Genomic DNA, 27,683 nt, shown 5'->3' with positions numbered 1-27,683 from the left:
AAATTTAAGACAAACTTCAATGAAGATTTACTCAGATATAGCCAGTTGTATCAATGCTGTATGAATTACTATCTCTCAAAACTTCCTGGAGGAAGTTTTCCCCCCTTATGTACACTATTTTCAATTTTAAAACATCATTTCTGTGTGCCCTTCTTTGTGGAAAATGAGAGCATGTCCCTATGTGAAGATCCTCTGGACAAGGACCATATGACTTCTGTTCTTTGAAGTAGGATGCTAAAGAAATAGCTAAAAATTTAACTAGCATAGACTTTTACTACAAAACTGATCACATATGTAATTACTACAAAATTGTTGGTGTTCATCTACTGATGGAAACAAGGTTCCATCTAGTGGTTGAAGCTCTTTATACAACCTCATGGGTCATTTCTCACATACTGCAAAAGCAAAATATGTATTTGCAAGATCACATGTATGCTCATACATAGTTGTGGTCACCAAACCTAAAAAAAGATATTACAGACTAGAGAGGCTACAGACAGGGACAATCAAAATTTACAAAGGGCAAATTACATTTGCCTTAGCTAGGCTGCATCACCACTTTTTAAATGGCAGCTATGCCATATTGAATTTACTCTCTGAAATCTTGCCAGTTCCCCTAACTAGAGAAGACTTGGCCGCTTGACAGAAATTATATAATAATTTCAATTTCAAAGGGAAAAAGGCAAGAATATCCGAAACATTACTTTACCAAAGAACATTAGGGGAAGGAGTTTTCTACATCACAGGGCATGGGCAGATTATGGCCCCCAATAAAATTAATCTCAGACCCTCTCTTGAAAACAACTCTGACAACTAGTGCTAAAAGGGTGTTCAAACAACACATTTTTAATAACCGACACTAGATGTATGGAGCAGATGGCAGAAACATCTACTGCCTCACAACTCCCAAGGACTTACTTGTATTACTATATCTTGATCTAGCAGGAAAACAAGGAGATGGGGAGCTTTCACTTTGAGTCCAAACAAACCACACAACCAGAAGTTGGCTGAAGTATACTTTTTAGCTTTGAAAAGGGGCGTTTTTTGATGTTCTAGTGCTGGTGGCTTTTAGGAGAGGCGATTCCCCCTTTGGGGCCAGAAAAAGGGCAAGCCAGAGAGCCCAACTAACAACCAACAGCAGCAAGAGGAAAAGAAATGTGGTGGTGTTAGGGATTCATTGCCCAGGGGTACAGAGGGAACTGTAAAGGCCCTAGGCAGAAAAGTGAAAAGTTCAGAGGCACAGGTGGTATTCTCCCCCAATTTTACCAGTAAAAGACAGAGGACTATACTGGAATGGAAGATACTGCAGGTGAATGACTGGTTATATAGATGGTGTAGATGTCTGGCTTCTGGGACCATTATCCTCACATCTTAAACAAAGGACTACCAGCTACAGATGAACTATATCTCATGAAGACTAGAAGAAATATCTTTGACAAAAGCATGGCAACCTGATCAGGAGGGCTTTAAAGATCCTGGGAGGGTTGGAGATGATAGTTAAACAAGAATTATGATTTATGAGTAACATTAGTAAACAAAAACACTACTTAGGAATCTGTATGAAGTAAGGAAGGAGATCAACGAGGGTGACACCATGAGTTACCACATTGAGTGATGCCAATCGTAGTGACACCACTGTAATCAGTTAAGATGAAGGTTTCCCATTGATTTAATTATGTGTAAGCAAAATGCATTCTAGATTAAATCATTATGTTGCATCTTCAACATGACTATGACCCCCTCCACAAATGACATTTCTTGGTTTGTAACAGGTTCATAGGCACCTAATGCATGGGGAAGTAGGAAGGACATATTTAAGATCCAAATTCTAAGAAGCATTTTCCTCCCTTTGAGTTGAGGAGACTAAATGTGGATAGGACTGTGACCTTAGGAGGACAGACATTTCACAAACATTACATACCTGTCCTTCTCTGTGACATTCTCAGGAAGGCTTAACAGTTCTGTTGGTCCACTTATTTCTTCTTCTTTCATTCTAGTTTTTCCAAACTCTGAAGGATAAATCTAGAAACAACAAAAAAGGCACACAGTGATTACATCAAATAATGTGAGAGCAACATGGACAGAGACTTTCAGTATGTTGTTTCAGCCATCATCCCACACATTCAAATTACTAGTATTCCTAGGTTTGGGGAATGAAGCATGGCACATATGCTGGATCACATGTGAAAACGTACATATCCTTACACCATTCACTCTCACTCTCTCACACACACAAACTCTTTCTCACCTGACACACACACACAAACACACTAAAAAGGCTTTCGCTTTTCCAGCAGAGCTCCCAAATCCTCCTGTTGCAATTAAGCCTCAAGAAAGCTTTCACTGACATTAATAGAACTGGGGGCATTGAAAGCAGAAAAACAAAATCTTATGTCCAATCAGCTGTCCAGATAGGCAAGACTTCTAGATGATAAGCATATACTCTCTCTTAGAAAGTATAAATGCTTTTGATCATTTAGAACCAGATTGTTCCATACCGCCTGCCCTCTTGTCTTGTGTTAGTCTTGAGTTGATGGCACCTTTTGGGGATTGTTATAATTGTTATGTGCCTTCAGCTTGACCTCTTGAGCTTACCCTATCCTGGGGTTTTCTTGGCAAATTTTATTCAGAGAAAGTTTGCCAATGCCTTGTGATTTACTGAAGGTCACCCAGTGGGTTTCCATGACTGAGGGAATTTGAACCCAGTCTCTGGGAGACCTAGTTCAGCATCCAAATCACTACACCACTGGCTTCTTGGCTCCCCCCCCCCCTTTTTTTTTTCTGTCCTAGGGATATTCTGATTCAGTGTATCCTTAATATCACTAATATTATCCACATCCTATATTATTATTATTTGTATCTCACAACAACAATCTCTTCAGGTGTACCTTATTTCCCTGCAGGATAGCAACTAGATCTTTTACAAGCGCATCCAAGTCTCAAAACCAAAACTATATGTAAGAATCAAAATGGTTTTACTGGTCAAAAGAGGTACTTACCTTTACAGAAAAAATAACACCACCCTTGGGTGTAAAAGAATTAAATAAAGCCAACAGATCCTTGGCCTTCAATCGATCCCAATCCATGTTACAAACTGCCAATCTGCATGTGATCTGTGTGAGAGTAAAGATCAATTTGTAAACACGTATTTTTAAACAATCAGTGCCTAACCTTTATGAACAAGCCCTCCAGCTGTTCTGGACTACAACTTCCATAACACTCAGCCTTTATGGGTCATAAGAAGTTATAGCAGCATTAGTCCAAATCACCTAGAAAACAGCAGGTTATCTGCCCCAATGTGTATTATTGTTGTGTGTCATCAAGCTGTTTCTGACATACAGCAACCCTAAGGCAAACTTATCATGGGGTTTTCTTCGCAAGTGTCTTCAGAGGGGGTTTGCCAGTGCCATCTTCTGAGGCTAAGTGTGTGTCTGAATGATCTGTCTCTCTGTGTATCTGTGCAAATTACAGCATTTTTAGATTTGCTTTAGATCTCACAAATATAAATACTGTCTATTCATGTGTTTCTTCTTTCCATTTTAATGTCAAAGTTCTTTCATGTTATGTGGTGTCTTTACAATATTTGCAGAATTTATGAGTTTAAAAAGGATTACTTCTAGACCCATTTCAAACCGGTTTCAGGGTGGGATATGGAGTTGAGACTGCCATGGTCGCCTTAGGCCTTAGTCGATGATCTCCGTCTGGGCATCGGTGGGGGAAGTGTTACCCTGCTGGTGTTCTTGGACATCTCAATGGCCTTTGATACCATCGACTATGGAGGGAGTTGGGAATTGGAGGCACTGCGCTCCAGTGGCTCCGTTTATACCTCTTGGGCAGATTCCAGATGGTGATGCTGGGGGACAGCTGCTCTTCCAAAAGAGAGCTCTCATCAATACCTTAAAGGCCTTTAAAGAAGGCACTCAAAACGGATCTCTTCTGGCAGGCTTATCCATCGGACTCCATATAAAAGCTTATGATGATGTCCCACTCTCGACTATGATTATTGGCTACTGATCAACTGTTTTTAGAGAACTAATAGGAATGTGGCAAATTCAGTATTAGTGTTTTATGAATTGTATTTGTATTATTGTATTATTTTATTGATGTAAATCCTCCTTGAGTCTTGGGAGAGGCGGAAATATAAATAAACTTTATTATTATTACTTCAACTATCACTGTTCAGACAGTTCCTTCTGATGCCTACTATCATGATACTGGGGTGTTTAGCATGTTTTATATAAAAAAAGTTACGTATTTCAGTTGGCTGTTGTATTTTTCTCCCCTACCAATTAACAAGAAGTTGCAAAGTCATTTTGCTGGCAAAAGCAGTGGTTCTACTAGACTTCAACAACACAAAGCTCAAAGTCAAAGTCACTTGTTGCACATGAAGCTTATGGGGTCAGCATCACTTAAGTCTGTAATTCTGTGCAGATTTGGCAAACTCTGAACTCAACAGAGCTTACTTCTGAGTAGTCATGCACAGTAATGCACTAATTACCATAGGTCTGCTGTGATCAAACATGCAACCCTATGGGCATTCCATGAGAGTAAGCACTGATGGGATTTATTTTCAACTAAACATGGGCAGGACTGGTAGAGAAGGGAGGCTGGAAATGAAAAGAAGATGCTATAGAAAAGGTCTATTTAAATTATATAGTTACTTGGGTCTTATGTGCTGCATGACTACTGTCAACCTGCCCATTTGCCATGCTGCCTAGGACGGTCAAAAACAACCACCAACAATATCTGGAGGGACATATTTTGCGCAACTGTGTTGGAAGCTTTACCTTATCTTCACGAGGGGCATCTTCAGACAGTTCTCCCCATCTATGTACAATTTCAGGGTCCTTTGGAAATAGATCTGTCATGTCATCTTCCTCTTCATCCTCAGAACTAGTTTCAACATTGCCTTTCCCCCTTGCCAGATCTGGCCCACTGTCACTTTCATCATCATCTGTCTCACTTCCTTCTCCCATTTCTCCCTCTCCATCATCAGAATCACTTTCTTCTGTCACTTCTCCATCATCTATTTCCTCTTCCAGATCTCCATTCTTATCTGACTCTTTTTCTTCTTCAGTTTCTCCACTGTCTTCTGACTCATCAAGATCAGAACTATCTTCATTTTTACAAGTTTTATTTTTTAAATCTTTTTCATCATCCTTTTCTGGTAAATGAAGAAAAAAGACAGTATGTTTAACACATATGTACACTACTATTTATCTAAATAATGTGTGGGCAACTGTGGCATATAGGAAAGGCTTTGCCCGACAGGAGACAAAAGCCCAAAAGGGAAATTGACACACTTCACTGCTATAGGATCAGCTTTGATGCGGCAAGGGAACAGAGCAAGTTCTTTACTTTGTGGGTTCCAACATCTCCTCATAGCAAATGGTAAAATCAGAGTTCTAAAAATGAAATCTAACCACATTATCTCAGGGCCAATATCATAGTTGGCTAATGAATCCCCGGGATTGGGATCAATGCCTGCCCTCTAAAGCAAAGCTGCTAGAGCAAAGGTTCCCAACCTGGATTGCCTACATCTCCAGGGGTTGCTAGATGTGGGTTGTGTCCTTGAATAACAACTCATGAGTCATCATTCAATTTTCCCCCCTGAATAAATCAGAATCTAAATTCTCAGTTTAGATTTTCATTTTATACACTGAGTTAAAAGCTTATTTTTTTAAAGTTCAATTTGTTCATCTGCAGTACTGTATGTGGTTCAATTTGTGGTTCAAAAATTAGAAATTAGACTTCTTCATCATCAAATGTGAGATTACTTTTTTAGGCGGTGTGAACATTAATCAAACATTTCCTAGGAGTGTGGGGCATAGAAAAGTTTGGGAACTAGTGAACTAGCGGTATGGATCTTCACGGTTAATGACATAGAGCAAAATCAAACAAAATCTGAACCGTGCAGGCACAAACCATCTTATATCTGAACAAATATAAGAGTGGTATAAAACAAGCTACTAACAGAAAAGCTTACTCCCTCAGTCTGTTTCCAGCCACCTCGATATCCTTGAGCTGCCAGGCTAAAGCATACATTATCCAGCAAGGCCTATGAAATATGAAATGACCCATCCTGTGCCACTGGACAGATGTTAAAGCTATGTTGTGGCTGATAAAGATTGTAAATCCCAGCTGCCGGGTGGCAAGGAGGTGCATCCATTGTATTTGGTTTGCTCCAAAGCTGGTAATCCTAGTTTTCTGACATAACAGAAAGCTATGGCTACAGGTTGCTGTTTTTAAATGTTGTGCATCGTGAAGGGAAGAGCAAAGGGCTGTCTGCACAAGCAAAAGGCATGTGCATATCTTGTCTGAATAAGTCAAGATATGACTGCCTGAACCAATGAAAATTACTTCCAAGGAAGGGTAGGATGTAGATTAAGGTGACATAGGCCCCATACAGACAGGCCAAAATAAAGCTGCTTTGGGTCACTTTGGAGGTATGCTGTTTAAACGATGCATGCATCCTAAGAGGCTGGAAGCCGCACCAAAGCCACGCTCCAAGACTAAGGACTAGAGCTTGGCTTTGGCGCAGCTTCCGGAGTCTTAGGATGCATGCATCATTTAAACAGCATACCTCCAAAGTGACCCAAAGCAGCTTTATTTTGACCTGTCTGTATGGGCCCATAATTAATTTTATTCAACCACCTTAATTCAGTTCTTTTACGACCTATTTTACCTTCAGTGCTGCACTCTTTCATCACTTCTTCTTCTGCACTCTCCTGTGAAGATGTCTGACATAAATGCATGCTCTCTGCAGACATTCCACTTCTCCTCTTTTGCATTTTTGATCCTAGTTTCTTACTGTGTACAGCTGCAATTGCAGTTGTGTTTTTATTATCCTTTATGGTCTTTAATGGTTTGCCTTTCTGGCTTTCATTTTTAAAAACATCACTTCTTGACACTGGCGAGCTTTTATAACCTGCTATTTTGCTGTCCTTGGCATCAACAGATTTTTCAGAGCCCCTCTTTCCTTTAGACTTGGTCTTTTTCTTTTCAGTTAGCTTATCATCACCTTCCGAAACATCAGAATCTGAATCAGAGAGCGCATAAAAGCGTTTCAGGTCTTCCGTAGAGCTGTGATTAACCGGCCGTCCTCGCTTATCCACAGTGTATTTCAACTTGAACTTCTTGTCGTGAAACATGGCACGAAATCTTTTGTCGATTTTGATCTTGTGGTCTTTTTCTGGCATTTCCCAAAACCTAGGATCTTTTGTGATGCGGGAAAACCGCTGGTCATTAATAACCTCCTTCTTGGGCTCCATTTTCACACTTTAATTTAAAAGCACAGATTTGAACTATTAAGAAAAAAGGAAAGGAAAAAAAACCTTTATATTTAGTAAAGAATAAAAGTTAAACGACTAGCGTAGAGAATCACAGGACACAATCTGAGCAAATGTAGAGAGAAAATGTTCAGATGCCATATTTTGCCATGGAAAAATTTCCACCATATATATATATATATATGTGTGTGTGTGTGTGTTTTTCCAAAGTTAGCATGTTAGATGGGATAAATATGGGATATGACTTTTGGGTTATTCTAAGGAACAAGCCCACTGACAAACTCCAGTGTTTGGAGGAACAGACTAATAAATGTATGTATTTCTAAGGCTGCTTCCATTTGACAATATCTCCTGCTGCTCAGTCGATCACAAGTAGTCAAGACAACAAATAAGCCGACTCTGTCCACAGACTCATACACATCTTTTGGCGATAGAAAATGTTCAGCTGGTTGTACTGAACTGGTTCTTCTCAACTTTACATGGAACTGAAGAGTAGTGCTGAGAGTGATTACTTTGGTTACACCTCAGCAAAAGACAGTAAACTGTCAGCCATAGGCCCCATACAGTCAGGCCAAAAGAAGTCTGATTCAAGTCGCTTTGGAGGTATGTTGCTTAAATGATGCGTGCGTCCTAAGAGTCCGGAAGCCATGCCAAAGCCACAACCCAGTTCTAAGAACAGGAGCACAGCTTTGGAGCAGCTTCTGGACTCTTATTACGCATGCATCATTTAAACAGCATACCTCCAAAGTGACTTGAATCAGCCTTATTTTGGCCTGTCTGTATGGGGCCTAAGATATATACAGGTATATGTCAGTTAACAAGGACTTTGGCAAAGAAGCTCCTTTTTGCAGCCTTTTTGTGGGAGCTGAGAAGAACCACTCCCCTGAGCTCCCCTTCCCTTGTCTTCTGTCTGGCTGGAAGCCTTTCTCAGCATTGGCATTGGCAGCAATGTGAAAGGCCTCTTGAGAAATCGGGTGTCCTCTTCCTACATAGGAGCCAAAGGAAGGGGAGATGCTGGATTCCAAGGAAACATCTTCTTTGAATGGCAAATGGAGACCAAATTTCCTTGACTTTGGAAATCTACCAATGGTCAAAAAGGGGGGAGGGGGTACTCCAGCCTGCAGATAGCCCTCCCTACCATTTGAACTAAGTCAGAAAGAGCAAAATGCAGGCCTGTGACTGACATCTTCAATGGCTTTCTCCTCTTTGCCTGATGAAGAAGAAGCAGCAGCAGCAGCCAGTGTGACTTCGGAATCTTGCAGCATGGACGCTGTGCATCTTTGGCTGGAGCAAAGCCTGAAGCCAGAGCCCACCCTTCCCTTCCCTCCAGGGCTGCCTCCCAAGGGGTCCTGATCATTCCCGAGGGGGAAACTGGAGCCTAACAAACCTGAGAATCAGCTCAGCTGCAGAGGCTCCGCTGACCTGGCTCTTCCCTCTGCAGCCCTCCCCACGTGCTCCAAGGAGGAGTCCCTGGGCCACTTCCGGGTCGCGCTTTGATGACGACAGCGACGGCAGCCCTGGAGGGACAAAGCGCGCAGCAGGTGTCCGTCCATTCCTGGAGAGTGGCCCTCTTTCCTTCCTGCCTTCCCGCTCCAGCGCCCCCTGGAGGCCATGGGGGCTCCTGCAGGTTCTGTCCGCTCTGCTTGGCCATGGAGGCGATGCTGGCGGCGCTGCAGCTCCGGGGCCCCCTGGGCCTCCGCCTCGTCTTTCCCCGGCTCCCCTGCTGCCCCTGCCGCCTCTCTTCCTCGTCGGGGCCAGGCGCCCTCAGCCCTTTCGACCGGCAGCTCAAGAGGAAGCAGAAGAACTGGGCCGCCAGGCAGGAGCAGGCCCCGCGCTGCGAGTATCTGCGCGAAGAGGTAGAAGGGAGCAGGCAGAGGCAGAGAAGGAAGGAAGGAAAGCAGGCAGGGAGGCGCAGGGGAAGCTCACGATAAGGATGGGTCCTTTCCAATCGACTCCCTGGTCTCCCTGATGAGTTCTGGTTAAAACTCTGGGTTTATAATAGTCAATAGTCTGTCATCTATAACAGGAGGAAGGAAGGAAGGGAGGGAAGAAAGAAAGAAAGAAAGAAAGAAAGAGGGAGGGAAAGAAGGAAGGAAAAGGAAAGAAAGAAAGAAAGGAGGAAGGAAAGAAAGAAAGGAGGAAGGGAACGAGGAACGAGAAGGAAAAGGAAGGAAGAAGAAAGAAAGAAAGGAGGAAGGAAAAGGAAAATAAGAAAGAAAGAAAGAAAGGAGGAAGGAAAGAAAGAAAGGAGGAAGGGAGGAAAAGGAAGGAAGAAGAAAGAAAGAAAGGAGGGAGGAAAAGGAAAATAAGAAAGAAAGAAAGGAGGAAGGAAAGAAAGAAAGGAAGAAAGAAATGAGGAAGGGAGGAAAAGGAAGGAAGAAGAAAGAAAGAAAGGAAAAGGAAGTAAAGAAAGAAAGGAGGAAAGAAAGAAAGGAAGAAAGAAAAGAGGGAGGGAGGAAAAGGAAGGAAGAAGAAAGAAAGAAAGGAGGGAGGAAAAGGAAAATAAGAAAGAAAGAAAGAAAGGAGGAAGGAAAGAAAGGAAGAAAGAAATGAGGAAGGGAGGAAAAGGAAGGAAGAAGAAAGAAAGAAAGGAAAAGGAAGTAAAGAAAGAAAGGAGGAAAGAAAGAAAGGAAGAAAGAAAAGAGGAAGGGAGGAAAAGGAAGGAAGAAGAAAGAAAGAAAGGAGGGAGGAAAAGGAAAATAAGAAAGAAAGAAAGAAAGAAAGGAGGAAGGAAAGAAAGGAAGAAAGAAATGAGGAAGGGAGGAAAAGGAAGGAAGAAGAAAGAAAGGAGGAAGGAAAAGGAAAATAAGAAAGAAAGAAAGAAAGGAGGAAGGAAAGAAAGAAAGGAGGAAGGGAGGAAAAGGAAGGAAGAAGAAAGAAAGAAAGGAGGGAGGAAAAGGAAAATAAGAAAGAAAGAAAGGAGGAAGGAAAGAAAGAAAGGAAGAAAGAAATGAGGAAGGGAGGAAAAGGAAGGAAGAAGAAAGAAAGAAAGGAAAAGGAAGTAAAGAAAGAAAGGAGGAAAGAAAGGAAGAAAGAAAAGAGGAAGGGAGGAAAAGGAAGGAAGAAGAAAGAAAGGAGGGAGGAAAAGGAAAATAAGAAAGAAAGAAAGAAAGAAAGGAGGAAGGAAAGAAAGGAAGAAAGAAATGAGGAAGGGAGGAAAAGGAAGGAAGAAGAAAGAAAGAAAGGAAAAGGAAGTAAAGAAAGAAAGGAGGAAAGAAAGAAAGGAAGAAAGAAAAGAGGAAGGGAGGAAAAGGAAGGAAGAAGAAAGAAAGAAAGGAGGGAGGAAAAGGAAGGAAAGAAAGGAGGAAGGGAGGAAAAGAAAGGAAAGAAAGAAAGGAGGAAGGGAGGAAAAGGAAGGAAGAAGAAAGAAAGAAAGGAGGGAGGAAAAGGAAAATAAATAAAGAAAGAAAGAAAGAAAGAAAGGAGGAAGGAAAGGAAGGAAGAAAGAAAGGAGGAAGGGAGGAAAAGGAAGGAAGAAGAAAGAAAGAAAGGAGGAAGGAAAAGGAAGTAAAGAAAGAAAGGAGGAAAGAAAGAAAAGAGGAAGGGAGGAAAAGGAAGGAAGAAGAAAGAAAGAAAGGAGGAAGGAAAAGGAAGGAAGGAAAGAAAGAAGGGAGGAAAGAAAGAAAGGAGGAAGGAAAGAAAGGAAGAAAGAAAAGAGGAAGGGAGGAAAAGGAAGGAAGAAGAAAGAAAGAAAGGAGGAAGGGAGGAAAAGGAAGGAAAGAAAGAAAAGAGGAAGGGAGGAAAAGGAAGGAAGAAGAAAGAAAGAAAGGAAAAGGAAGTAAAGAAAGAAAGGAGGAAAGAAAGAAAGGAAGAAAGAAAAGAGGGAGGGAGGAAAAGGAAGGAAGAAGAAAGAAAGAAAGGAGGGAGGAAAAGGAAAATAAGAAAGAAAGAAAGAAAGGAGGAAGGAAAGAAAGGAAGAAAGAAATGAGGAAGGGAGGAAAAGGAAGGAAGAAGAAAGAAAGAAAGGAAAAGGAAGTAAAGAAAGAAAGGAGGAAAGAAAGAAAGGAAGAAAGAAAAGAGGAAGGGAGGAAAAGGAAGGAAGAAGAAAGAAAGAAAGAAAGGAGGGAGGAAAAGGAAAATAAGAAAGAAAGAAAGAAAGAAAGGAGGAAGGAAAGAAAGGAAGAAAGAAATGAGGAAGGGAGGAAAAGGAAGGAAGAAGAAAGAAAGAAAGGAAAAGGAAGTAAAGAAAGAAAGGAGGAAAGAAAGAAAGGAAGAAAGAAAAGAGGAAGGGAGGAAAAGGAAGGAAGAAGAAAGAAAGAAAGGAGGGAGGAAAAGGAAGGAAAGAAAGGAGGAAGGGAGGAAAAGAAAGGAAAGAAAGAAAGGAGGAAGGGAGGAAAAGGAAGGAAGAAGAAAGAAAGAAAGGAGGGAGGAAAAGGAAAATAAATAAAGAAAGAAAGAAAGAAAGAAAGGAGGAAGGAAAGGAAGGAAGAAAGAAAGGAGGAAGGGAGGAAAAGGAAGGAAGAAGAAAGAAAGAAAGGAGGAAGGAAAAGGAAGTAAAGAAAGAAAGGAGGAAAGAAAGAAAAGAGGAAGGGAGGAAAAGGAAGGAAGAAGAAAGAAAGAAAGGAGGAAGGAAAAGGAAGGAAGGAAAGAAAGAAGGGAGGAAAGAAAGAAAGGAGGAAGGAAAGAAAGGAAGAAAGAAAAGAGGAAGGGAGGAAAAGGAAGGAAGAAGAAAGAAAGAAAGGAGGAAGGGAGGAAAAGGAAGGAAAGAAAGAAAAGAGGAAGGGAGGAAAAGGAAGGAAAGAAAGCAAGGAGGAAGGAAAAGGAAGGAAAGAAAGAAAGGAGGAAGGGAGGAAAAGGAAGGAAAGAAAGAAAGGAGGAAGGGAGGAAAAGGAAGGAAAGAAAGAAAGGAGGAAGGGAGGAAAAGGAAGGAAAGAAAGCAAGGAGGAAGGAAAAGGAAGGAAGGAAAGAAAGAAGGGAGGAAAGGAGAAAGGAAGGAAGGAAAGGGGAAAAGGGGAGGGAGGGGGAAAGGTACACAACTACTTTTGTGGGGCTTCATGGAGCCTCCTCTGCCACAGAGAGACAGCTCTGGCGCCACAGTGAACTACAGTTCCCAGGAATCCCTAGCACCCAGAAGAACATATTTCCCACGACGGCAGCACACTAAACGTTGAAGCTAAATATATCTCATGATCCAAAACACACTGCAGAAATAATCCAGTTTGAGATGGCTTCAACTGCCCTGGCTCAGTGCTAGGGAATCCTGGGAACTGTGGTTTTGTGAGACCTCATTTCATCATCTCTGTCAGAGATCACACAAATGTCCCGGGAAAATGCCTTTTAGATCCCCAGATTTCTCCCGTGTGATAAACCTCTTAGTCTGTTGCAGTAGCAACGACAAAAATCTTAATACGGTTGCTTATCTCCACCATGATGGACCCATTGACTCAATGGGATTTGCTTAGATGTAGATTCACTACTAAGCTGATTCAGCAGGTCTGTTTTAGACTCAGCACAGTGTGGCGGTTTTGGCCTTGGACTACGACTCTGGAGACCAGAGTTTGAACCTCGTTGTTTGTCCTTGGGCAAGTCATACTCTCTCAGCCTCAGAGGATGGCCATGGCAAGTCTCCTCAGAACAAATCTTGTCAAGGAAAACACTGTGATAGATTCCCCTTGGTAATGACTCCAAGGCATGCAACAAAGCAGTAGCAGTTAGGTTTTTCCTGGTGGCCTCTTAAAGAATGACCAATGTATTACAGTATCAAAGTTCATAGTCAAGGGAGATTCCTAATGTTCTTGTTAAGTCTTTTAAGATGCTGCAAAACTCTTCTTGTTTTTTTGCTAATCTGTTTTGTGCACTGGAAACCAGTGACACGCTTTTAGCGTTCTGTTGCCCAATAAAGCTGCGAAGCCCAATAAAACTCCCAGAAATCGTGTTGTTCATTAATTTGAGGTCCCTTGTTATTTATATTTATGTTTGTAGGCCCCTTCAGTAATGTCAGTTAAGGCATCGGTGTGTTTGGCAGCCAAATGAAAACACCAATGTGACAATGCACAGAACAACATGATATTTAAGGTCATTTTTATTTTACTTATTTATTTGATTTCTATCCCATCCTTTCCCTTGACAGGGACCCAAGGAGGCTCATTCGTTTATAAGAATCCTTACAAGAAGCCACATCACAATACAGATTTGTTACCAATTCCCAACATAAGCAGCGGGACTGAAACTTTATGGGAGATTTTTCAGAACTGCTTGGGCAGAACTGAAAAGTATTTACTTCCATTAAAGGTTTTTTTTTTTGGGGGGGGGAGGGCTTGCTCCATTAAAAGGTCATGTGAAAAACTTTGTTTGCTACAGGTTGCTTTTTAAAGCCTAAAACTGGGAATGTGGTTCCTATAGGTGTGCTGAAGGAGATGCGTTTAACATTTTCCCATATGCCTGATATAAATGTCCCCTGGTTCTGATACTGCTTCGTATCTTTGTTTGGGGAAAATAACAGGTGCAACAGGTAGAGCTAGCTCTTCTCCTTTGCAGCTTGAAGAGGAGGGGATGATTTTGGGGAAATGGGAATGCAGGGCCCCCAGTGTGTGAGACCTCCAAATATGTCCATCGCCAACTTAGGGTGATCTAAAGTGAGCCAGATTTTCAACACACTTTCTTTGTGTGAAATGAAGCAATTTCTGATTTCAAAATTAGTAGTGATAGACAAGGATGTTAATTTTTTTTCCTGTATTACAGGTCGGTGGTAGGATAGCCGATCGTGTGTTTGACATAGCCAGGTAAGATACTAAAAGGCCTACTTTATGTAACAAGGTGTTCTCAAAATTGATCAGCCCTGTGTATTAAATTTAAGGATAAGAGCAGGGGTTTCCCCCCCTTCCTCCCCAAGAAAGCTCCCTGCAATTTAGGGAAAGAAAACGTTGGAGGTTGTATTAAGTGAGAAGAGCGAGAGTATGGGCTTGATTTCTACCTGTTTTATTCCACAGGGTTTCATTCTTCATCTGTTGGCATTGTTGTAAAAGAAGCATTATCAACTGCAATTGGCACAGTTGTGTAGGGTTCCTGTCAACCAAGTTTAATGGGGGACACATGGTCTCTAGAAGTTGCCCTGGCTTTGCCCATTTCAGCTGCTGGATTCTGGATGGACTATCTCTGAAGAAGCTTTATCCATCAACAACCTATGGTGGCTTCCTCTGATTATGCATATTTTAACACCAGAAACTGTTTGATTTTCTTTCAAAAGAAGTACAGCTGGCCCTCTGTTTTCACGTGGGATCTCTTCTGAACCCCTCCTCTAGTGGTCTGGGCATGCGCGCAAGGGACGCACCATTGGAGACAACAGAGGTTGCCTACAACAGATATTAGAGGGTGCGGATCCCAGACCCGCGAGTTAAAAGGGGCAACTGTATATACTTATGTGGTGCCCTTCTTCATCACCTAATTTGCCATGTAGTCCTATGTGTGCCCTTCTTAGTTTGAATTCACAGAAGTAATAATGAACATCCTTGCATTTGATAGTAAGGTGGATATTGAGAATCCTCTCTTAATAAACGGCAATACAGTGGGCCTTTAATGTCCATTACGGTTTGGTTCCAGGATGCTGCAGGGATACCAAAATCCATGGATGCTCAAATCCCATTAAATATAATGGCCTAGTGGAATTGTGTCCCCTTATATAAAAGGGTTAAACCGAGGTTTGCTTTGGGAATTTATATTATTTTTCAATATTTTCAAGCTGTGGATGGTTGAATCCGTGTATTAAAAAATAGGACCAACAGTATATAAGCACACTTTTTAGAGGTAAATTTTACTGAACATAGAGGAACTTATTTTTGACTAAACACTCACAGGATTGCGTGATAAATCAGGCGAAGAAGAAGGGCACCACATACGTATATACTTCTTTTGACAGAGAGAAGCAGACAGTGTGTGGTGTTAATTATGCATGATCAGAATAAACTTAATGTTCATTCCAATGTCAGTGCCACTATATTCAGTGGGATAGTCCCCAGTATGTTTCTGTAAGAGAGGAGTCTGCATATTTGGAAAAGGCGGAATTTTTACCAAAGCATTATGTACTCACTGAGTTGCTGTTTTCTAAATGGATCCCCTTTATCCCCTTAAAGGACCTTCCCCCTTGCATTGGACCTTGGGTGTGGACGAAGCTACATAGCTCAGCATTTAAACAAGGTATTCATTCTCTATATTTAAGCCTGTGAACTTGATTTGCAGAGATAAAGATCAGACATTGCTTTGTGGTAGAAATAAACTTAAGATGCATATGTTATTGAAGCTTATGCCAGTCCTGTTGATCCTTTTGGTTTGGTTTGGATGTTGTGATGAGCCAGGATTATTGGGAACCCTAGTTATTGAGACTGGGCAGTGCTCCACTGCACACAGCCAGTGCGCTGTACTCCTTTTTGCAGGCAGAACTAGCTAAACAAACCTTGGATCTTGACATTCACAGCAAGGATTCTGCCTCATCCCTTCCCAACAGAAGAAAAAAGAAGAGGACCAAAAATTTGATGCTCAGTAAAATGTTTGAGGTAAAATACTTTAAGAAGCAGGTTTTTTTAAGTTAAAAAAAAAATCAAGAGAAAACATGTAAAATTTCCTGCCCCTTTTTGACAGTTCCCTAACAGAATTATAAACTAAGGTCTGAGCATTGTGATAGATAATACCATACTAATATCCCAGTCCTATACTAAGCAAGGTCAGTTCTGATTAGTACTTGGATGGGAGACCGCAAACAAAACTGGCAAAGCTACTTCTGAGTAGTCTTTGCATAAGAAAACCCTAGGAATCCATAAGTCACCGTAAATTGACATGGAACCTGAAGACACTCATGCGCACACACACCCTCTCTTGATCACTCAGAAACATTAGAGTCAATAAAAGGTATAGCCAAGTACCTTGTGACTGTGAATACAGCTTAATGCTGCTGAACTGCACTTGATATTATGTCAATAAAATATTAAAAAAATCTAAATGTATTAATACATTCTAAAACAAAACATGACAACAAACAGTACACCAAAACAACAATAAATAAAGACAATAACCCAGATAAGGCCCTGAAAATTGTAGACAAAAGGTGTATTCCGGGATCCTGAAAGACCTCTTTCCATAAAAATTTAGCTAAAATTGGGGGATGTCTTTATCTGCCATTTTCTCCATTAATCACAAGTCCCAGAGTCTAGTCCATATCCTGCAATATTCAACTTTCTAGTTTTCCAGTTCTTGGCTATCTCAAGCCTGGCAACAGCCAGAAGCAAACTAATAAGTTCTTTGTGCTTCAGTCAATAAAATATAAATAAATAATGAATTAACAGGGCAGTTTTGTACATTTTGATTCAGCTGTAACTCCTGTTGAGTTCTTTGAGCCACGTTCGCAGTAAACAGATATAGGATTAGAGTCGAAACTTAGTTAATGTTACCTATCTGTAGTATCAAGAGCAATATTTGATGTTTCTAAATAGGTTTAAATGTACCCTTGCTGCCAAACAACATGTATTGTCTGTAAGTCAGCTAATCATTTAAAATGAGGCAATACTCCAAAAAGTGTATAAGAAATGAAGGAATAGTATTTATAATCCACATTTCACTATGCTGTCGTCTAACAAAATAAAGTTCTGTCAATATAGACCAGTGGTGTATACTTCTATTCCTGTCCCCCATCCAAGCACCACATCCCATCTCCAAAATAAAACAAGTAAAAAAATTGAAAATAATTGCATGATCTTTTTGCCCCCAGGATGTTGTTGAAAGGCTTATTCAAGCAGATGTTGCCGAAAACGCTTTGGTAAGAAGCTGTATGTTTTTTAATTCATGACAGTGAATTATGAAGTAAAACAGCCTTAGCTGTGGTTCTAACCCATTTCTATTCTAACCTGATTTAGAAAAACACAATAGAATCTGAAATACCCACAATCAGTATTGTAGCTGATGAAGAATTCCTTCCTTTCAAAGAAAGCACATTCGACCTCGTTGTCAGTGGACTGAGGTAACTAACAGCTGAACTAAAAGAGACAGAATAATTTACAATGAGAATAGTAACTTTTTATATAATCAGCACCTACAGTTCTAAAATCAACTCTTGGTCTTATTCTTGTGTGTCAGTATAGTTCCCTGTTTATTACTAGAATAGTGTGTGTATATATGTTTGCTTCTGCCTGGAATACCAAATAACATTCCATATGTATAAAGTGTTTACCACATATGGTTTGAGATATGAAGAAAACTTAACTTCTCCTTCAAGGCTACAGCTTCTTACAATATAGTGAATGCTGTTATGGTGGCTTGGTACAGCTTCTGAAGGACTACAAGTGTCTACCAAAGGAAAGGGTAGGCTAAAAAATTAAAAGCACATACAGGACATGTTATTTGCATTTTAGATCATGGCCTCTCTATTGAAAATGTGTTTCATCCGACTTTTATTGAATTAGTGCTAGTCCTCTGGACCAGTGGTTCCCCAGCTTTTGACTTCAGCCCCCACAATTCCTGACTTTGGCCAAACTGGCTGGGGCTTCTGGGAGGTGAAGTCCAAAATACGTGGAGGACCCAAGTTTGGGAATCACTTGCACACATTTACTTGGTAATAAATTACATGGGATTTAGCTGACTTATTTCTGAGCAGGCATGTATAAGAATACAGGAGGCATGTTAAGTCTCCAAAATGATTATTAAGACTTGTTGAATGGTTTTAGGAATGTTAATCTTATTTTCTCTATATATTTATTTTTTCCTTTACTACACATCAGTCTTGCTTGAAATCATGGGAAATAAGAGCATATGTGCACCAGATTTTATGTTGCTGCCAAAACAACTGCTAAAGAGCAGACTGATTTAACATAATGACATTCCTAGGGGTTTAAAATGTCTAGCTAGTTTATATTGACATATGGAATAACTGTGGTTTTTAAAAGGGGTTCTAAGGCTGCAGTCCTGTATGCACTTTCTTACTCTTCTTAGTAACATATTTTCTACGTAATCCCCTTTTAGCTTGCATTGGGTAAATGATCTTCCCAAAGCACTGCATGAGGTAAGTACAAATATTAATATCCCTATAAAGATACTGATACATGCTCCCTTTTATCACCACTAATAATCCTTATGGAACAATGGGTTTTAACAATGCTGAGTTTAGAGTCAATGGGCAAAGTCTGGATGAGGATAAAGTTTAATTATTTAGTTTTTCTCTGGGTGCTGTACTGTTGTTCCTATTGTCTAATATTGTCTGCAGCTGTCCTGTGGTAACCATTTCTTTATCTTTTCCATTTGGAAACTTGGGTGGGTTATAGACCGCCCATTTGGGGCGGTCTGGACCCGCCCCTTTCCCCGGAGTATCGGGGCTTCAGTGGCTACACCGGCAGCCGCTGAGGCCCCGATCCGCCGCTTTTCAGGCTGCGGGGAAGCAGCAAAACGCCGCTTCCCCGCAGCCTGAAAAGGGGTGTTCTTGGGGCTTCAAGCCCCAAGGACACCCCGCGGCGGCGGGGAGGGGGAGAAAGGGGCCGCTTGGCCCCTTTCTCCCTTGCTTCGCTGGGCGCAGCCGTCTGAAGGCTGCGCCCAGCGAAGCAAAGCGGCGCCGTGGACCAGGAAGGAGCTCCGAAACGGAGCTCCTTCCTGGTCCGCGGAAAGGGCGCCCTAGGCGCACTGCCGCGGATTGAGGACGTCACGTCCGCGCCGCCCCGTCTAGAGGCAGCGCGGCCGTGACATCCTCATGGCGGCGGCCGTATGGAAGGGCCGCCGCCGTTTAGTGCGTGACGAGCATGCATTAGGGTTAGGGCGGTGCAGAAGCACCGCCCTTTTGTAACCCTAGTGCGTGCTCGTCATGCACTAAAGTGCCAGTGTGTAACCGGCCTTTGTGGAACCAGCATGTGACTTTTTATACTTTTCTGGGCATTTTGGAGGTCAAAGATGGCAACTTGTCTATCTGCACACTTATACAGATATTTTTAAACTGTTCATAAGTATTCGTTGTTGAGGTATCGAGAATGTCAGTTGTGTATGTGCCTTTCTCCTGATCACATAACTGTGTTCATGCTATCCTATAATTCCTTCTAAGAATAATATAAAATGGAGAATTCTGACAGGATTAGAGACAAAACTCTCCTTTGGGAATGGAAGATACCTTGAAGTTTGTAGAAGTACAAAACATTTTTTCAAAGGCAACAGCAAGAGGGCAAAACCTTAAGAAATGCCCAATGCAGACAGGATCAGTTGGCAAAGAAAAAACAGAAAAGCATTAGGATTGGTGAAGTGACCTGCTAAGCCCCTAATAGCTATGGATAAATCATATGGCAAGCTGATTGGAAGCTTAAACAGAAAAACTACTATTAGGAGGTAATAATAAACTGTAACCCTTTTGTCTCCCTAAAGTAAGTTTCTAATGTAGTGGACAAACTTACTTTTATCCAGTATGACATAGTGCATAGAGCTTAGTCTAGGACAGTAGTTTTCAGTCTTTGGCCCTCTGGGTATATCCAGCTCCAGCTTCCAGCTCCAGACTTGATATTATGTTAATAATGTGAGTCCCTAACCACTGGTTTTGCCAGCTTGGGCCTTTTGGGACTTGGAGGTGCAAAGCATGTGGAGAACCACAGTTTGAGAATCACTGATCTAGGTAAGGTGGTTGAAAATGCTTGCTGATCTGCAAAATTCACTGGCTATCTTTGCCCACAGGATGCAATGGGATCTTGTAGCACCTTTGAGTCTAACTGAGAGAAGTTGGTAGAGAACTTGAGTCCGCTTCCTCAGATGCAACTAACAGTGGGACATTGCTGTTATATTGGTTCCTTTCATTCCATTGAAATTAGTAAGATGTACTTGGTGGGATCATGCACAACTTAAGTATGGTGATTTCTTTTAGGTACATCGAATCCTTAAACCTGATGGAGTATTTATTGGCTCTATGTTTGGGGGAGACACGTTATATGAGCTTCGTTGCTCTTTGCAGCTGGCAGAACTGGAAAGAGAAGGTGGATTTGCCCCACATGTATCTCCATTTACTGCTGTCAGTGACTTGGGACATCTCCTGGGAAGAGCTGGCTTCAACACACTGACTGTGGTAATTATCACTTTGAAGAAAGGAACAGTTCAGAAATATATCGCACATGCTTATCTTTCATTTTGATGTAGGTATCCACAGGCTCTGTGGTGCCATAAACCAGTTTGTTAATGGTTAAATTATAATAGTTTGTTAATTAAACCAGATTAGTAGTGGCTCTTGATCTGTATCATTGTTGGGCAAATGCAGCCCTCCAAATGTTGCATGGGGCAACTTCTATCAGACCTAGCCAATGTAGCCAATGGTGAGAATTGCTGGGAACCTAACCTTTCCATAGCCTTATTTTGTCCACTCCTATATAAAAATGAAGAAGAATTTTTGTAAATGAACTAATGTTGAATTGAAGCTTAGATATGCCAAAAAGAAGGAGCAGCAACCAATCATAATTCCTGTTTCTATTTTGCCCTAATGATATTAGAGCATTGGCTCCTCCAGCTCTTTTGGACTTAAGCTCCCAGAAGCTCCAATCAGCTTTGCCAACAGTCACGAATTTTGGGAGCTGAAGTGAAAAACATCTGGAAGACCAAAGTTTGGGAATCACTGGATTAAAGGCATTTATAATGAACATGAAAGCTTATTAATCAATATATTACTTTATGTTGTGTGACATTTGGAAAGGGGAATAATGATGAGCTACTGTACCCCCCCCCCCAAAAAAAAAAAAAGGGGCAGGGGATTATGGAGCAGGGACTTACAGTAAAACAGTATTTTGGCCATATACTTGAAACAAACAAAATATTCCTGAAAAAATAATTCCCCACACCCACCCCCTGAATCATTGGCACAGTACAGACAGCCGAAAGATGGTGGCCTGCAGCCGCCAAAACATGTGGCTTCCCTCTGACAGAAAAAACCTGTGAAAAGTGGGTTCTTTTTACATTGCAAGGGCGGCATAACAAGTGCACCACTGGCACACTCATTACGTAAGCACCGTGAGAATGCCGTGCAGCACTTATGTAACAATAGCGGCACCCATGTATACAGGGCATTGCCATTATTACGCCCTCGTCACTTGCTGGGGTTGTGAGGCGTGTGGGCGCTCTGTCCCGAGGCAACCCTAGCACGTGACAAGGGCGTCACAGAGGGCCCGTATGTACCAGGCCATAATTTCACACTGGTGTGGAGTATATTTCAAGGCAAAATATTCAGCTTACAGTTGATTAATGCCTTTCCCCAGAAACATACACCCTCTTTAAATCTTTTATAGTACAAATGCAACAATGCATTTTCAGGTGAAGTCTAGGCAGTAAGCAACACCAAGCCATAGCCTTGTTTACTCCTGCTATTGATATAATCATCATCATCTTACCCTATTTCCAAGGGTCACATGGCAATAAAATAAATTTGACAAAGTTTACACATTAAAGTGCATTATTTAATTATCTTTTAAAATTAAAATTTATTTTTAGGATACTGATGAAATCCAAGTGAACTATCCTGGGATGTTTGAAATAATGGATGACCTGCAAGGCAAGTCCACTTTATTTTATTTTTAAGTGAACAAGTAGGTGGAGAGTGAAGAAAGTTGGCAGGAACAGAATAAACACAGTTGAAATGTAATTGGTGCAGAGTTCTACATATACTATGGACAGCTAAAAAGACAAATGTATGGCTCTTATAGCAAATCAAACCTCAATTTTCCCTGGAAGCCAAAATGACTGAGACAACTTGGCTGATTAGAAAAGAAGATAATGCATGGTAAATGGAGAGGTCATAAGAAAAGAAGAAGACTGCATTACAGGTGGATGAACTCAGGCCTGAAACAGATGGGCCAAAATAAGTGGTTCGAGGTTTTGGCATGCAGATGATGCATGCCCCCAGAGCAGCCAGATGCTGTTCTGAGGCTGCCTAAGGTGACCTGAAGCTATCAAAGAAAGGAGCAGAGAAAAACTGCTCCTGCCAGTGCCTCATTTGGGATCACGGCGGCAGACTGCTTTTGAAAGCAGGCTGTGCGGTCATTGCAGTCCCCAGACGATTGCGGGTGGAGCATCCAGAGGCCACTTCTTCATGCCCACTTGTTTTGACCCTTAATCAAAGAAGCCACAGAAGCTGCCCAGGGTGTGGATGACAGGGTCTTTTGGACACCTCTCCTAGGGTCACCATAAGTCAGTGCCAGCTTGACAGCAATTAACTACAACAGGAACAAGGTTTAAATCAGGGATGACAATTATAGGGTTCCTTAGATGATGTGGGACTGTAACTCTCATATCCCTTTACCAGCTGTGCTGGTTAAGGCTGATGAAAACTGATGTTCTTCTGGAGGGCCATAGTTTGAATAAGTACGTTTTAAATTAACATTCAGACTGCAGTTTCATGTATGCAGAACAGTGACATGCTTTGATGGTAATTATAGAGTTTTAGAATATTCTGCATTGGAAGAATTAACCAGAAAACCCTGCATAGTACATGCATTATCTTTATTTTAATATCTATAGAGGCATTATATCTCTAAACATGTGAAAGCAAAGTCTTCATGTTCTGTTTAGATGGGTAATCTACTCTTTTGTAAATTATGATATTTGAAGATCTTGCAGAGTGGCATTGCAGGTGACTAACCCATAGTAATGAACTGTGTACCCTTGTGGAATAATCTATAGATCTATCAAAGCAGAATGTTGGATATATAGCCACCAAATGTCTGTTAGCTTTTCAAGTAAGATAGAATGTCAGTTTAGTAAATATGACTAGCCATATGTATCTCAAGTAAGCAAATTGTTAGTTGTGAAACAACTGCTTAGTTGTGAAACTTCACTCTAATTTTGGATAAAGCTGAAGAGCCATTTCTGTTCTTCCCTTAATGTAAAGAATTCAGGAGACTTCTTTGGCAGCTGGAGTACAGTACCTTGCAAAAGTATTCATCTCTTTTGTGCCCAAAGTATGAGTAAACAAAAACAAACTGGCACTTGTTGGTTTTGACGTGCCTGAATAAGCCCTGCACCTCCAGAAATCATTAGTTCAATAGATACCAGCTGTATGCAATTCCATTGCCACATGCTCTTAGATTAGATAAAATTGTTTCTGGATGGCCCTCAAGTTTGTTCAAGAGGATATCTAAATGAATAGCATCATGAAGACCAAGGAGCTATCCAAACAAGTCTAGGATAAAGTTGTGCAGATACACCCATCAGGACTGGGTTATAACATTCCTTGGAGCACTGTTATATCTGTTATTACCAACCAGAAATAGTATGATTCAACAATAACTCTGCCTAGAGAAAGCCATCCATCAAAACATTGATAAAATAAGGATGTTTGGGAAGTGACCAACAGGCTATAATGGCTGAATTTGCTGGAGAGATCTGAAGTTGAGATGGGAGAACCCATCTAAGACAGCTGTCGCCCATCTGCTCAACAAAGTTTGTCTTTAGAGAAGGGTGGCAAAAAGAAAGTCTTTGCTGAAACAAAACAATATCAAAGCTTGGTTGAAATTTGTAAGAAAGCACGTAGAAGATATTGCAACCCTGTGGGGGGAAAAATCTTTGATTTGACACCACAAAATTGAACTTTTTGTTCTTGCCACAAAATGCTGTGTGTGTGGTACAAAGCTTATGGTGTTAATTGACCTGATACCACCATCCCTAAAGCTGATACATCATGCTGTGGTGACCATGTTTTTCCTTTGCAAGGACTGGAAAACTTTAAGATTGAGGGCAAGATGGATGAAACCTAACACAGGAACAATTCTAGAGGAAAATGTATTTCACTCTGCAGGTGACCTGGGAAGGGGCCAGAGGTTCCTCCTACAATGAAACAGTGATATTAAATACACAGCCAAAGTAACACTAAAATGAAAAGCTACTTGAATGTCTTCGAATGACCCATTCAGTGCCCAGCATTCAAAAGCAAAAGAAAATTTCATGGCAAGACATGTAATCTGCTGTTATACAGCGGTTCCCATCCAACCTGACAGGGCTGGAAGAATTTTGCAAAGCAAAGTGGGCAAAGGTGATAGAGATTTACCCAAGAAGACTAGGATCTATAATTGCTGTCAAGGTGCTTCTACCAAGTATTGACTGAGGGAGTGTATACTTACGCAACTAACAAGTTTACATCAAGTAGCAATAAGCCAAATTTATTTTGATTCCAGATTGTAACATAACAGTATGTGGAAACGTCAAATGGAGTAAATACTTCTGTAAGGCACTGTAGGTGGGTAATTCTGTCAAGTACAAAACTATAGTCTTGGATCTTCCTTGATTAATTTTTACATGAAAACAGAAATACAGACTATATGCATGTAAGTGGGAGTAAGTCCTGTTAAAATCACTGGAGCTTACTCTTAATAGACATGATGTAAATGATTGTACAGTTGTAGGAGGTAAGAATTAATGGAAAGTTCCCCAGCAACTGGTAAACATTGAAGATGTGTTACCAAATCTCTGTTGCATGCTAGTCTTTAATCAGATTGTGATATGCTTCTTGGTCCTTAGCTAGCTGACCATCCCAGATACTGCTTTGTAAATTAGACTTGGCTTAATAAGGCTGCAATTATAAACGTATATATATATTAAACTCATGGTATATGATGTATCTTCTTTTAAAGCCTAAAAACTATTTTTAGGTATGGGAGAAAGTAATTGCTCTTGGAATAGAAAACCTATGCTACACAGAGCAACCATGCTGGCAGCAGCGGCAGTATATAAGGGTAAGTGAGCTTTCCATTGAAACTGGAATATTTTGACTGGGTCAGAATGGAACTTTTCATAGAGAAATGCTTGGCTTAAGTCATCAGGTGTTCACTAAAGAGTGGAATTTTGAATTCTAGTTCATTGTGAACATGTTTGTGGCATATAGCTAGGTTTCATCAGTCTTGAAAAGTAAGTTTTTTCATGGCACGTTGCCTATGCCTGATTTTTTCTCCTTTCTCTCTTCTTTCCCACTATGTCATAGCATTCCAGTACTGATGTGTACTCTTCTTCCAATGTCAGGAAAGAGTAGGAGCCCATAGTTGTTTCCATAAACTGGGTAAACACCACCATGATAAATCGTTGCTCTTTGCTTTCTCTTGTGACCTGTTGTTTATGGAAACAGCTGTGGGCTCCTACTCTTTCCTGAAGCAGCTATATGCTACCATTATTGACAGGGGAATGCAGCACACCAGTATCTGGTACACAATGTTCTTTCTTTTGCCCTTGAAGAATCTGAAAGACAGAAGTCTCATGCAGAAATGGACACTGGTAGTTGCCTACCAGGATGGTGGGGGTGTCTACTACATATCCCTGGAAATGGCTAATATAATGTCTCCATGATCTAGTACTGAATAATTTATCAGTATCTAAAAGTTTAACAAATGTGGTAACTTGTGCAAAAAAACAGATCAGTCTATTTTGATAATATAATCTGTGTTTCTTTGTTGTGCTCAAGATAAATATTCCTGGTTGGATCAAGCAAAACTTTCACATAACAGGCCTTTCCTGGTTTCTCCCCCTCCCCACTAAAGTTCTTTGTGGTGAATGGGTTTCTAGAGACTGAAATCCAGGATATCTGAAGGGAAGCAGATTGAGAATCACTATCTTAAATACTTGTTTTTTCCTATAGAAATGTATGGAAACAAAGATGGAACAGTACCTGCAACTTTCCAAATCTACTACATGATAGGTTGGAAATTTCATGAATCTCAGGTAATGTGCTCCACTTCCAGGATGCATGGGCTGCCTAAAAAAATTGCATATACAAGAGAATTCCTTTTATAATGACTGAAGCATGGGTTTGCATACATAAAATGATGCTAGATTCTCTCTCCTTTTTAGGCAAGACCAGCACAAAGAGGATCTGCAACTATGTCATTCGGTGATTTGAGAAAAATAAATGAATTTATTCCAGGAGGGGGGAAACTTTAAAATGTGTATAATGGTTGCAGTGAAATTGGACTTCCCTTGTGGCTATTTAGCAGGCATCAGTTAATCTGGGAAAAAAACATGTGGCTATGTACTTTCCAATATACTTATCTCAGTGCCTGGAAAAAATGTAATATATTACTATTTCACTGGATTTGCTTATTTATGTAAATATTACAAGAATAGACGTAATTTTTTTTATTGTGCAAAACTGAATAAAATGATGGTACAGTGTGTGTGTCTGTATAGATTTCAGTTGTCTAAATATGTAAGAATCATTAACACAAGAAGACCCTCAATCTAATAAGAAATGCAAAACAGAATGAATGGCAAACTAGGGCTGCTGTCATCCCTAGTTACTGTGTAAAAAGATCATTGCTTATCACTACACTGTATTCCTATGTCTTCTTGTGGACAAAATGCACAACTACATTGTTTGATATAATTGTTTGAAAGAAAGGGCCACTAAGAAATGATTTAACATAGTTTACCTACATTAAAATCATGGTGTTAAATTTCCAACAAAAATAAACTGGCTGTTGGGATAAAATATAGACGTCTGCTTATGATGGCTGTCTTATGAGCCTAATCATAAGTATCAAGTTTAGTAGCTATGCAAGATCAGGTTAATTTCCATAATGGCTTGCCTAAGATGACTTCAGTATCCTGACCTGAATTAAATGAAGGGTTGGAGAAGAATCAGTTTGTCAAGAAGCATCCTTCTCATTATTTTGAATAAATATACCATACTGTGATTGACTGTCTTGTTAATATTTATACTGATTTATTCACATGCCATGAGATCAGCTATGATCTGTCTGCAGCCCTATACATTTTCATGATAAAGTGGAGAAATGAATGTATGATGGAGATAACCGAAAGCAGCTCATGTCCAGAATCTTAGCTGTAACATCTTTGAACTCTCTAATTATTGGTTATACTGTGCTCCTTTGTTATCGACTAGGGTTTGGTTTCCGGACCCCCAAATCCATAAATGCTGAAGTCCCATCATGTACAATAGTGTAAATGGCATCTTATATAAAATGGCAAAATCAAGGTTTGATCTTTGGCATTTTGGGGTGTGTTTGTGGATATTTTCAAACTGTAGTTGGTTGAATCGGTGGATGCAGAATCCATGGATAGGGAAGGCCCACTGCATTTACATACTCCTTTCTGCCTATGAAATCAAGAGGCATACATGAGTCTCCACCTCTTCATTTTATCCTTAACAGTACTGTTTGTATCTAACACTAACTAATACATCCCACATTGGCTCTATTTCAGTTTATGCAAATTGTATCTAGAGAGAAATAATTTGGTTAGAGTATGCGACTTCATATTTATGACTTGTGTCATATAGACAAAGCTAATAAGTTTAGGATGCGAGGGACAGGTTGAGGCAAAAAACATCTGAGCAATTAAGTACTTAATTCCAAATGTTGATTTTTGAGCTTTTAATGCCATTAGTGTACAAATTATTATTTAAACCCCTCGACTAGACTCCTTGACTCTTTTTCTGTGATTCACACAGAATGGTCTCTTTGGTGT

The 27,683-nt window shown here is 40.6% G+C and overlaps 2 protein-coding genes across 5 annotated transcripts in view; one reads left to right on the top strand and one right to left on the bottom strand.

The window, feature by feature from the left end:
* LOC149313520 (ESF1 homolog) overlaps nucleotides 1-8,782 on the bottom strand; it is a 41,848-nt gene extending 33,066 nt beyond the window's left edge. Inside the window, exons 1-5 of the mRNA XM_089519241.1 lie at nucleotides 8,677-8,782; nucleotides 6,686-7,304; nucleotides 4,788-5,164; nucleotides 3,000-3,113; nucleotides 1,922-2,022 (exon numbers count right to left, since the gene is read on the bottom strand). Coding sequence (XP_089375367.1) covers nucleotides 1,922-2,022; nucleotides 3,000-3,113; nucleotides 4,788-5,164; nucleotides 6,686-7,271 — 1,178 coding nt within the window. The 5' untranslated portion in view covers nucleotides 7,272-7,304; nucleotides 8,677-8,782. The remainder of the gene's footprint in view (nucleotides 1-1,921; nucleotides 2,023-2,999; nucleotides 3,114-4,787; nucleotides 5,165-6,685; nucleotides 7,305-8,676) is intronic.
* A 117-nt stretch (nucleotides 8,783-8,899) lies between these two features.
* On the top strand, nucleotides 8,900-26,911 carry LOC149313519 (arginine-hydroxylase NDUFAF5, mitochondrial-like). Of its 4 annotated transcripts, none has more exons than XM_089519243.1 (11): nucleotides 8,900-9,145; nucleotides 13,971-14,011; nucleotides 15,359-15,422; nucleotides 16,987-17,034; nucleotides 17,132-17,235; nucleotides 18,234-18,273; nucleotides 20,188-20,298; nucleotides 21,708-21,768; nucleotides 24,860-24,943; nucleotides 25,837-25,919; nucleotides 26,049-26,911. In XM_089519243.1, exons 1-11 carry the CDS (start codon nucleotides 8,939-8,941, stop codon nucleotides 26,136-26,138), a joined length of 933 nt encoding a protein of 310 aa, XP_089375369.1. In that variant the 5' UTR covers nucleotides 8,900-8,938; the 3' UTR covers nucleotides 26,139-26,911. The 4 variants fall into 4 exon arrangements, with proteins under 4 accessions (XP_089375369.1, XP_089375368.1, XP_089375372.1 ...); XM_089519242.1 differs by having other exon boundaries at nucleotides 20,101-20,298; nucleotides 26,049-26,909; XM_089519245.1 differs by lacking the exon at nucleotides 8,900-9,145 and adding an exon at nucleotides 12,257-13,304 and having other exon boundaries at nucleotides 20,101-20,298; nucleotides 26,049-26,906.
* The last annotated feature ends 772 nt before the right edge of the window (nucleotides 26,912-27,683 follow it).

Source organism: Sceloporus occidentalis, unplaced genomic scaffold, assembly GCF_023333645.1.
Source record: "Sceloporus occidentalis isolate IW3139 unplaced genomic scaffold, rSceOcc1.0.p SCAF_4, whole genome shotgun sequence".
Lineage (NCBI taxonomy): Eukaryota > Metazoa > Chordata > Lepidosauria > Squamata > Phrynosomatidae > Sceloporus > Sceloporus occidentalis.
Note: the sequence above shows the minus strand (reverse complement) of the source record. Positions and strands in the feature narration are given on the sequence as shown.